Here is a 12,500-nt window from a genome sequence, read left to right as displayed (position 1 = left end):
CACTCACCGTTCGCAGTGCTCAGTCCGAGGGGCGGGATTCCCTCTGCACACAATAGGACAGCGCTATGAGTCCCATGCATTTCCCACCAGCGGAGCTAGTTGGCTAGTTCAAACTTTTGCCAACTTAATAAAAGCTTAACTCGTGTCATACTGTTCGCCAACAGCAACATTATCTTATTTGTTCAAGTAGCAGGGAATTCAAGCCAAACCGTTGCAACTCATCAATCATTATGTTAAGCCCTCTATAAGCGACTCTATACATGATTTGATTGGCCTGATAGAAGTTTAATTTTTCGAGCTCACAAGCCAACGGAGAGTTGCTAGACTAGCCCTGGCAGCAAATTTAATTTGTTGCCGCTAGGGTGCGTCTAGATTTCTAGTCTACTCCCCACCCCCATAACCCCCTTCACTTGTAGAAAGAGCAAGAAAATAAAATCGATAATTACTATTTTGATTCTGTGACCGTTTCTCTGTCTGGGTAATTGAAGTGTTCGCTGCAATATATCAAGCTGTTATCCTTAATAAGACGATTAATGTTATGGAGATTAAGCCTGCCTGCCAGACAATATAAACTCCTGGGAGTAATGAATCTAGTTACAAGGACCTGTCACTACCATCCGGAGTGGAGATTCCTGTGTCCAGCTGTTGTTCATGAAGACGTCTGCGAATGTGGACATTTGGTAAGGGGGGAATACGAGAGGAGAAAACAGCTGCTCTATTTCATTTTGTGTTGGATTTTCTGCACGTTTTCTGGATATTCTTTTCCCCCCCCCAATATTTTTCGGGGATTTTATGCCTTTAATCTGACAGGGCGGTGGAGAGAGGAACAGGAAGCACGTGAGGGACAGAGATGGGGTGGGATCAGGAAGTGACCCAGGTCGGACTCTAACCCAGATCCCCTCGGGCACGCAGACCCAAATGTGGTATGGACGCTGTAGTCAGTTGTGCCATTGAGCCCCCCAAGTTTGCTGTGTATTCTATTGTATAAGCACTCCCGACTGAAACATACAGATACTTGTGCCAGCCTAGCAGGACCGGAAAAGAGAAGACTCACTCCCAAAGTCGCGCACAGTGAAGTTCTGGACTTCACCCTCATCCTGCACTGGCTTGTAGCTGAACTTCTGTTCACCAGCCGGGGGTTGGTCTCGGTCCTTGGCACTGACCAACTGGATGACCTGCACAAATGAATGGACAGCATTAATTAATGTCAGTCCCCATTCAGAATTAACAAGTCAGTCAACAGTCAGAACTATGCACTATACTACACTATTCTTTACTATGCAGTGCACTATGCTCTCCTTGACTATGTACAATACTACCATACTACCCTATATGAACTATACTTCATGACTATGCACTACGCTCTTCTGGACTATGCACCATACTACCCAATATGAACTATACTTCATGACTATGCACTACGCTTTTCTGGACTATGCACCATACTACCCTATATGAACTATACTTCATGACTATGCACTACGCTCTTCTGGACTATGCACCATACTACCCTATATGCACTATACTTCATGACTATGCACTATGCTCTTCTGGACTATGCACCATACTACCAGAGGTGTAAAAGTCCAGTTTCAGAAAGTAAAAGTCCTACCATGTATTGTTTCTACCTGTGCATGTTACACAGGTGATTTCACTAATTAGCTCATCTACCTGGCTGAGGAGTTGTACTTATATGATTCGGCTGATTTAGTGAATGGTTGGAGCAAATGTGTGGCAGGACTTTTACTTTCTGAAACCAGACTTTCACAACTCTGCATACTACCATACTAGTCCTATACTTCCTGACTATGCACTATGCTCTTCTGGACTATGCACCATACATTCTTTGACTATGCACTATACTATCCACAACATAGACAGAAAGCTCTGTGCACAGCCATTATTTGAGTTAGATCACCTCAAGCCATGTATCTGTAGAAGAAAAAGAACAGAAAGTGAAAAGAAACATCCCACAAAGGTTGTCACGTCTCAAAGATTTTCTCCGAGCAGCATTACGATGTGCGCAGGGGGTAGCCACCTGTTAAACGTCCGTTTTTCCCCCCTCTGCAGTGCCTGAGCCACTGTTGCTTTGAGGAGCCGAGAAGTATGAATTTCCCCAGGTGTGTCTAACATGTCTCTGATGACGTTGAGTGGACACAGGCTTCAGAGCGATGACGCTATGTTTGTTTTCAGCTTAAATGCTATTTCCTCTACAAACACCAAAACGGAACAGAAGCAAGGTCTTTGAAGACAAGGTGTGCGTGTGTGAACTATCAATGTTGTATAGCTCCAGTACAGTGCCATGCTCCGAATCAGATTGCTTATACGAACATGATTTCTATAGAGTACTAGTAAAGCTTCTAATTTTATTTTATTTACTTCATTCCCTTTGCTGTATTGTGCCTTAGCAAGTTAAATGAAGTAATTACACAATGGGCAAATGGTAAATAGAGACCTAAGTAGAGAGCGAGCTTACTAGAGCCAACATTAATGTAGTGCTAATGTACGTGTTAATGTTATAGACCTGTTGTCCTGAGACACATACAGTAGGAGTTGACTACATTGCAAATGCAGTTACAATATAAAGGGGGACAGGTTAAGTCAAAATTACGTTCAGAGTTTTAGAAATAAATGCATTTGCAAGATTTAGTCCTAGTTAAGGGTCAATTTAGTACAGATAATCAATAACCTACTCTGCATGTGGATCAGGTATCTGATACACTTAGTAACATCCCTGCAATAAAAAGAGCACTACAGTATAACTTATCTGTAAAAAAATAAACTTAAAAACACTGCAACAATATTTCAACACTTAGATATAGTAACGTTTTATCTGTACTGTGCCTCAGGAACAAAATTCCAGGAGTATATAACCACTTCAATTCTATCTCTTAACGATGTGACCAGCATCTCATATTTTGATGCTTCTGTCAATAAGTTGAGACAGTGGGGTTATTGTGCTGTGCTTTTCTGTGCTTCCAGTTTAGTGGTGTGGTACTCTTTGCTCTTGTGAGGGAAGCTGATATGAATGATTTAAATTGCCCTGGGGTGGCAATGTTTGACAGAGCTGAGAGACGGGGGAGGCCAGGGTCAGGAATCTTAGCCCCGACAAGAGTGATTGAAGCCGCAGAGAGATTAAGACAGAAGGAGTGGGAAGTGATCCAAGATGACAGCACAGCGGGTACAGTAAGAATAATGGAGATGTCATGTATACTGTAAGGGCAACTGTTGTTGAGTAAAAAAAGATTCAACTGCAGATGAAGTGTATGTATGTTTACAGCTGAGAGATGTGCTGACATCTTTGCTGTGTGAAGGTTTGTTTCGTAGCTAGGGCAGGCTATTACTGAGATTGTTTAGTGGCTATGAGCAGGCTATTACTGAGATTGTTTAGTGGCTATGAGCAGGCTATTACTGAGATTGTTTAGTGGCTATGGGCAGGCTATTACTGAGGTTGTTTAGTGGCTATGGGCTGGCTATGGGCTGGTTATAACTGAGGTTGTTTTGTGGCTATTGGCAGGCTATTACTGAGGATTTGGTTAATGTTGGTTCTAGCATCTACAGTAGTAGCATTTATTACACGGCTCTTCACAATGGAAGTACTGTAGAACGCTCCATTGACTTGAATGGGATTTTCCAAAGTTCTAGCGGTCATTATTTTTGACTAAAGGACCTCTGAAAAAAAGAATGACCGCTGTCAATGACCTTGGAGTTTGTGATTCTAATTCAGGTCTTTCATATCACTCCGCAACTACTGGAACTTCATTCAAAAGTGAAAAGCAGATGGTTGTTCAGCTGTGTTCTAAAGAGAACACAGCTGCGCGTTGGGGTCCAGTTCGCCCTGTCGGGACTTATTTTCCCAATAAAAACCGGCGTTCTATACATTATCCCTTACATAGGATTGTCCTGGTGGCGTTTGATAATGGTTTCCCACCAAACGCCTTGGGTTGTGCTAATGGCTGGGTAGTGAAAGGTAGAGCGGTTCCTCTTAATGTGTTTGTCAATGTAAAATATATTTCCTAGTGGGAGTTGGTCTGAGATTGTGTATGGCTCTGTCACCTCATAATGATTTTTCACTATCCAAACAATATTTGACACACTGTAACTGAATGGTTAACAAAAGTCATAAAATAATAAAAACAATCAAACAACAACAACAACAACAAACAAACAAACAAACAAACAAACAAGTGTGCATTGCTTACAGAAATAACAAAGTACCTTTGAGGTTCCTAAGTGTATATTGACACTAATTTCAGAATTGTATTCTTCTAATGTTGCTGTAAAACGTGCCACTGTAAATGTTTACATATCTCTGAGCCATGGGTTGTGTTGTGATATCTGTGTGAGTGCATGTGTGTGTGTGTGTGTGTGTGTGTTGCTGTGAAATGTGCCTGTAAATGTTTACATATCTCTGAGTAATGGCCTCGGGCTTTGGTGTGTTGGGGGGGTTGCGGAACCACGTATGGTCACACGCACTTTGTGTTTACTAGACTCTCTCATGGGCTCAGCTCATGATTAATGAATTAATAGTAACATTAATACTTTATGAGTGTAACCCTTGTTTAGTGGAGGATTTGTTGCTCTTCACTCTCACTTGTGTCTGTGTGTGTGTGTGTGTGTGTGTGTGTGTGTGTGTGTGTGTGTGTGTGTGTGTGTGTGTGTGTGTGTGTGTGTGTCTGTGTGTGTGTGTGTCTGTGTGTGTGTGTGTGTGTGTGTGTGTGTGTGTGTGTGTGCTTCTGGCAGAGGTTTCCTGTAGCAATTACGAGGTGTGAGATAGCTCTCTGTTGGAGAGGAGTCATTCTAATTTACTTCTTGGATGTGACTCACATGCAAATAGAAATTTATAAAGCAATCTCACAGGAGTCAGAATACTTGGCAAGGCCCAAACTGAACTCTCTCTTTCTTTCTCTCTCTCTCTGTCTCTTTCTCTATTCTCATCTTCTTCCTCTCTCATCCTCTCTCTATCTTTCACACTACAACACACTATCTAATGCACACACACACACACACACACACACACACACACACACACACACACACACACACACACACACACACACGCACACACACACACACACACAATATTCTTGTAAATGAAGAATTTGCCTTCAAATAGATATGTCAAGTTAAGAGAATTCCAACATGCTGTCAGAAAGTTTGTCTCTGACTTGTTTTCTTATTTATTATTCCGCTGGAGCTGTGCCATGCTTGATCCAAAGTCTTCCCAAGTGAGCACATTGCCATGAGTAGCCTCATGCATACAAAATGAAGAAGAGTCAAACCTAGCTTGCCCAGATCTTACCACAACTTTGTAATGTATTTACAAATTCAAAATGTGGTAGAACTCCTCATACATATTTAAACAATGTTTATAATTGTGCTGGTATTTCCATGTGTCAAAAATTGAAACGGACTAAATTACTCAAAATACCTCACCTTGTATTATATACTGCAGGATTATTTGACAAATCCTCCTTCTTTAGCACAGACATGTTGCATATTTATAAACTCTCCATTCCTTGTGACGTACACATGATGTGTTAGTTAGTGTATACTTATAATAAGCAATAAGCCCCAATATGCTGTGGTTTACAGTCACAGCTAAGCAACAGAAAATGCCATCATGACAATTATTTACAATCATTTGCAAATGTCAAGCAATATAGTTCCTATATTCCATATAGCAGAATATTGGCCAAGCAAGACACAGGCACATTTAGGTTTTGTGCTGCAATACAGTGGCCTCTAGCATAAGCCAAACATAATCAACAATCAGAGCTAACCATTTTATAAATTATACTTCTGTGTGTGTATATATATGTGTGTATGTTCGTGTGTGTGAGTGTGTGTGTGTACAGTATGAGTGTGCGCGTGTCACCATGGTGAAGTAGGTGCTGCTCCCACATGGCATAGATTATGTGTTATGTCTGCAGGTGTTTGTATATCATAGTTATTCACAGGCTTGGTGCATGCTCGTGCACACACAAACACACACACACACACAAACACACACAAACACACACACACACACACACACACACACACACATTGTGGAAATCCTCCACTCAGCAGGCTGTTCAAACACATTCCTATCTATCACGGCACCCATCAAGGATTATTCCATAATTACACACTTTCACTCCCAATCATATCAGATTATTAGGAGCTCAGCGTTCGTGCTGAAATCCCTGTTAATTACCCCCATCTCACTTAGCATGCTGCTCCTCCTTATCTCATCCATGCTTCATCAGCACACGCGTCATACGGCGTAGCGGAGAGGTCACTGCCAACAACGCACGCTAAGGGAATCTGACATGGGGGGATGGCGCATTAGTGAAAGCACCAAGGCGAACCGCGAACCACGAACCGACGCGTCCACAAGAGCGAGGAGGACTCCTTGACATCATGTTGACATCATCTGGATTTCCTTGGTGAAGCAGAGGAGCTCTGGATGGGTGATACACTCTTGAGTAGATTTTCAGAGAAGGATAATTATGGAACACAGTGAACAGAATAAACTGAGGCGAATATACGGTACTACTTTACTACTAGTACTACTGTGGGATAGTCCGCCCCCAGAGACTTAACAGATCAGACAGTATGCTAAGAGTCAAGTTCAGTATATAAAATTGTTGTTGAACAATTACTAAACATCACCTTGACCAAATCCAACGCATGGTAATTTAGGTCATGTCTCCTGACTTGCTACCTGTCATTACACTTCACATTCTGCTCCTTACACAACCATAGCTAACGAGGCCAAAGACCGTCTCATAATTACTAACCTAGCCAACAGTGCTAACAACACGGCCTTTCACGCTTGCCCGCTAGCTTGGCCAATAGCGCTGACAGCAGACCTCCCCCTGGCTAGCCTTAGTTGCGGTGCTAACAGCACGCCCGCTAGCCTGGCCAATAGCGCTGACAGCAGACCTCCCCCTGGCTGGCATTAGTTGCGGTGCTAACAGCGAGCTCATGTTTGCTAATGGGCCTTATTTGTAGGTGCAGGTGGGCTCTGAATGGCACGGCGGCGTGAACTGGCGCGGGCCTCCGAGAGCACGTCATGTAAAATGCATCTGCTCTGGCGGGCAATTGGCTGTGGGGGATGGCTGGGGATGGGTGGAGGAGGAAGAGGAAGTGGCAGCGTCGGCGGCAAGATGGATATGGAGAGATGGGAAAGCGGAGCATTGTGATGTACATCTGCCGCCTCGGCTGTGAATGATAATCATCTCCGCCTCGGCTCCTCGTTCCACCTTCTCTGTGTTTTGCAGACAGATACACACACACACAGAGACACACACACAGAGACACACAGCCACACACACACACAGACACACACACAAACAGACACACACACACACACACACACACACACACACACAGGTGCCTGTGAGACTCAATCTCCCACAGTAAATACGTGGCTGCTGCTTAGCTGTGGGAGATAGCAGCTGTCGTGGGACGGTAGTTTTTGCAGCTAGTATCATCAGCGCCTCCTGGCCTGGCCTCCACGCTCCAGCTATGCAGATAGATTCACACGCGCAAACTGTCTAGCTGTGCTTGTCTGTTTCTCTATTCCCCCAAGTTTCAGGTGAAAAACAGCGTCTGTGCTTCACTCAAGGAACGTGTCTGACTTACAGTGCTTGCTTTCACTTGCAATCATTAGTCCTTATCTTTATGGATGTCTGCTTCTCTCTCTCTCTCTCTCTCTCTCTCTCCCTCGTTGTCGCAGGCAGACTGTCAATGCCTTACTACTTGTTTCCATACCTCTCCTCTGTGTGTGTGTGTGTGTGTATAAATCTCTGTATCTACAGTACGTAAATGAGACTTACCTGTCCGACCTTTGCATTTTCACACACAAAGGACTCGTAGGGCATTGCAAACTCAGGGGGAAACTCGTTGACATCATTGACGTGGACTGTCACGGCTACTCTGCTGGTGAGCACTGGGTTGTCTGTGGACAGAGAGAGGAGACCACGTTGGTGATTGTACTTCTGCCTGAGCCACACAGCGTTTGGGACACACATCGGGCACAGGATATATGGGAATACAAATGCTTTGTACAGAGATGTCACCATTTCACTTCTAAGCAAGCCATGTTATTCAGGAGGAAGTAAGCAACATATACAGAAAATATGATCCAATGCTGACCTCTTGTGGTAGAATAGAGGAATGTCATCCATCAACAAAAACAAGTATGGTTATTAGTCTCTTTCTCTCTCTCTCAGATGAAGTATGTACACAAGGTCACATGGGCTGAGCTTAGCTACACTCACAGCTCCTTTGAATGTTTGAAGGATAGTAGACCTTGATTAGTTTTAGTTTCTCAAATATGTGTCAGTGTTTACAAGTTTGTTGCCTATGGCATACATATTTGTTTGGGTAACACTTTACAATAAGGGTACACAATTAAGCATTAGTTAAGTATTAGTTAAGTATTAACAAACACAAGACTGTTCATGAGGAAAAGGATATTTGTTAATCCTTTTCCTGTTAAAAACATACTTAATAATGATGAATGAAGTGTTTGTTAATACTTAACTAATACTTAACTAATGCTTAATTGTGTACCCTTGTTGTAAAGTGTTACCTTTTTTGGCTTAAAATCCTTTTGTTTCATCTTATGTATTTATCTATTTATGTTGTATGGCATGCTATTTAAGCCAACTGTTTGATCTGACTATCTGTGTCCTCATATCATGCTTTTGTTGGATGAACTGACTATCTTTACATCACATAAGAACAATATACCATTGCCTCCTTCATTAATTAAACAGTAAAACAGTGTAATATAATTATTTGTCAATATTTACGCTAAGTGTCTGGACATTATTGATGTCCAAATATTAGGCCAGTTACAGGCTATGTTCATGAAGCTTTCAACAAGACGACCAACTTCCAAGACGACCATCAGCTAGTGATTAACATAACAACAGGCCATCTCTCTTCCTGTTCTTTCTTTCATTCTTTCTTTCTTTCTTTCATCATATTCTTTCTGTCTTTCCGTATTTTCCTTTGGTCAGTTGCGGAGGTTTAAAGTAGAGGTGACCAGAGGGCAGTGAGGGATCTATATGATGCGGTTGCCCTGGGAGACGCCTGACACCAAGCAAACCTGCCGTTGACCTTGAGAACGAAAAGCAATCTCACTGCTGAGATAGGTGTGTGTGTGTGTGTGTGTGTGTGTGTGTTTGTGTGTGTGTGTGTGTGTGTGTGTGTATGTGTGTGTGTGTGTGTGTGTGTGTGTGTGTGTGTGTTTGTGTGTGCATGCGTACTATGCATGGTGTATGTGTGTGTTGGGGGGTATCCAAACTATTGACCTATTTTTGCATTTGTTCCCATGACTTCATATGCAATAAGGGGTATACAGTATAGCATGTTTCTTTCATCCTCTGTAGTCCCCAGTAAAAATCACCCACAGTGGTCATGTAAGTGGTCATTTCTACAGTCTTCCACTGGGTGGTGCTCTAGCCCAAATAAAGAGATTTGCTTGCCTACTGCACAGAGACCCTAACAGGCTATACGTCAGCCTGCTTTGAAATGGAAGATCAACAATCATTGACTATGTGGTGCATTTGCAATGTAAAGCATTCTCCTTGCAGAAAGTCTCAGGTTTCACAAGTCTGATGATATTTACAGATTGCATTGCAGTAATAAAGCTAGTGCACTGTACATACAAAAAAAAAAGTTATTTCTGCAAATAGCTTGGATGCAAAACCTTACAGGCCTAGTAATATATATTACTGTAATACAAAATAATATTTTATAACAATAGAACAAAGCATTCATTACAACATGCCTTAATATGTTTGTGTTCACCACAGTCCCTTGGCTGGTAGAGAGCTGTATACACGAGTGAGATAAATTAACTGTTAATAGCAATGGTATTAGAGTCAAATTGAAAGACCTGTCTCTTTGCAATCTAATAACACAATCCATTATGTGGGCAGAGTGAAATTAAAACTATTCCACATGAAATATGTGCTGTCTAATAATATGCCACTGAGTTATATGGTAATGAGTTATACAATTGAACTATAAAATTGCAATTCTTTATGAATGTGAACCAATACCATTTCTTAACATGTGCAACATACTGTAATCTGCCATAGCACTTTTGTGGGTAAAGATGAACATCAAAAGAAAATCGTATCACATACAGTATGCTAGGACACTGTGAATGAATCTCTTGCAAAACAGAACTTTATTTCAGCTGAAATGAGAGGAAACACTGAAAGAAAGTGAATAAAATATGTCACAATTAGCCGAGGTTTTAGGGGAAATTTCCTAAAAGGTCCTCCGAGGCAGGAATACTAATTTTAATACCAATTGCGGATGATAATGAACTGTTTAAGCCTGTGTGAGCAAGTGTGTGTGGTGTGTGTGCGTGCGTGTTTGTGTGAGTGTGTGTGTGTGTATGTGTGTGTGTGTGTGTGTGTGTGTGTGTGTGTATGTGTGTGGGTGTGTGTGTCTGTGTGTGTGTGTGAGAGAGAGAGAGAGAGAGAGAGAGAGAGATAGTTAGTGTGTGAAAGGCAGTCATGGAGACAGAATGACAGGAGAAAAAGAGAAAGATCTCTAATTGCTAATCGTATTCATGGCGGGTCCCAAACAGAAACGTCAGATGAAGTCGGCAGAGCAATAAATAATAATAACTGACTTGAGTCAGCCGCGCCACCTCTGGCTGTAACTTTTGTCTTCTGAAGCTCAAATTAGCGCTATCAGACGACCACCATTAGTTTGGAAGTGGAACCTTGGAAGACAGTGAATAATTTGCTCTCTCCCCCCTTCCTTCCCTCCCACCCAGCCTCTCTCTCTCTCCTTCGCTCTGCAACGATAAAAACTCAACTTTTAACGACCCCTATTACCGGGGCCGTGCTAATGAACACGCTGCTAGCCACATTTCATGTTGATTGAGCGCTGTTGAGTTCCTCGGCAGATAATGACTTTGATGGCTCAGAAGCCATTTTGATGTCTTGATGGAGCCAGCTTTGCTTATTTATCTCTGGCTTCGCCTTCCTCTTCTCTTACATGGACTCAATTAGCACGATGACACATCTAAAATGAATGCTGGGTGTGTCATACAAGCAAAGCGCTTGTGTGTGTGTGTGTGTGTGTGTGTGTGTGTGTTTGAGTGTGTGTGTGTGTGTGTGTGTGTGTGTGTGTGTGTGTGTGTGTGTGTGTGTGTGTGTGTGTTTGAGTGTGTGTGTGTGTGTGTGTGTGTGTGTTTGAGTGTGTGTGTGTGTGTGTGTGTGTTGGATCTGTTTCACTCTAAGATCTATTGGTACAGATCAGTCATAACGTGGCTAATAAGGAATGAAGGCAGAGATTCGGAAGTGATTTTCGTGGTCTTTAAATGCGGTGAGGGATTGAGAAATGGACGGAGGCTTCTTGTGCAGCTAATGAAATTTGAGATGAGAAACCTTTAATGGCGTGGCAGTCGACAGAGGACTCAAGAGAAGAGAGGACGAGTGAGGGGAGGAGAGGGGGGGGAGGACACTCTGAAATTGAAGAGGTCAAGACGAGGGGAGAGGCGTCGTGCGGATGATGGATGTGGCGCGAGATTGAACGTCTTTTATTCGAGCCAATTAATGGCCTCCAGTGGAAACTTAAAGTCATCGCTGACCGTTGCCAGGCCTGTTAACGTGCGGCATCATCGGTGCTGCCGTGGTAACAAAAATAATAATGAAAAAGGAAACATTGTGGTGCTGAGATAAATCTGTCCTGATGGGCTGACACTCGTGCTTTTTGGAATGAATCAAGAGTGACTGGCTGTCATACTTACTAACTTTCGTGGCCACAATGGAGATGTTGTGCTGGGCGATCGACTCTCGGTCCAAGAGCTCATTTGTGGAAATGGTGCCCTCCACTGGGTCAATGTCAAAGAAACTGTCCAGGTCACTTTTCCAGTCTATGGAATATCTACAACAGATCACAAAACATCAATGTACATGACTGAAGGCAATAACATAGACCCAATGTGATGCTTTATTTAAAATTCATACATTTATATTGGCATAATTAGTAAGTTACTCCAGATTCCCATCACCCTTAATTGAACATTGTACTAAGATAATAAATTGCAGTGCAACATACTAATTATTACTAATTACCAACAATGTGATGTGACACATGCAATTTATTACTGAAATTAAACTACTCCTTATTTACCCTTTTCAATTAAGTGCTATTTTTTTTTACAAAGATGAAACGTGTACCTCTCATGCAGCAATGTTGACAGCTGCCAAAAGATAATAATGAGAACTGATAAATAAACGTAAGTGCAAATCACCCAAGCTATCTAGGAAGCTCTTTGCATGAGTTTGACATACTGAATACGTTCTGAAAAACAAAATTCAAAAGAAGCCATCCATGTTTTTTTCAACAGCACAGCAAATCTTAGACTTCAAGAAAAGGTGTGCAGGTGTAAATATGTATGAGGCGATGTGGAGAATATCTTAAACCCACACCTGATTTTAAACACTTCTGATGTATGTATGAAGTCTTCCATC

General features: G+C 42.2%; 1 protein-coding gene across 1 annotated transcript in view; it reads right to left on the bottom strand.

Annotated features, from left to right (window-relative positions):
• Positions 1 to 12,500, bottom strand: part of LOC143131850 (cadherin-12-like) — an 88,353-nt gene that overhangs the window by 9,428 nt on the left and 66,425 nt on the right. Inside the window, exons 7-9 of the mRNA XM_076291436.1 lie at positions 11,774 to 11,910; positions 7,827 to 7,948; positions 1,055 to 1,175 (exon numbers count right to left, since the gene is read on the bottom strand). Of these exons, the coding sequence (XP_076147551.1) occupies positions 1,055 to 1,175; positions 7,827 to 7,948; positions 11,774 to 11,910 (380 nt within the window). The remainder of the gene's footprint in view (positions 1 to 1,054; positions 1,176 to 7,826; positions 7,949 to 11,773; positions 11,911 to 12,500) is intronic.

This window comes from Alosa pseudoharengus, unplaced genomic scaffold, assembly GCF_046254945.1.
Source record: "Alosa pseudoharengus isolate Yale_2024_CS ecotype anadromous, Long Island Sound unplaced genomic scaffold, YU_APseudo_1.1 YU_APseudo_1.1_scf_18, whole genome shotgun sequence".
Classification (NCBI taxonomy): domain Eukaryota; kingdom Metazoa; phylum Chordata; class Actinopteri; order Clupeiformes; family Clupeidae; genus Alosa; species Alosa pseudoharengus.
This window is presented reverse-complemented; position numbering and strand designations above follow the sequence as displayed.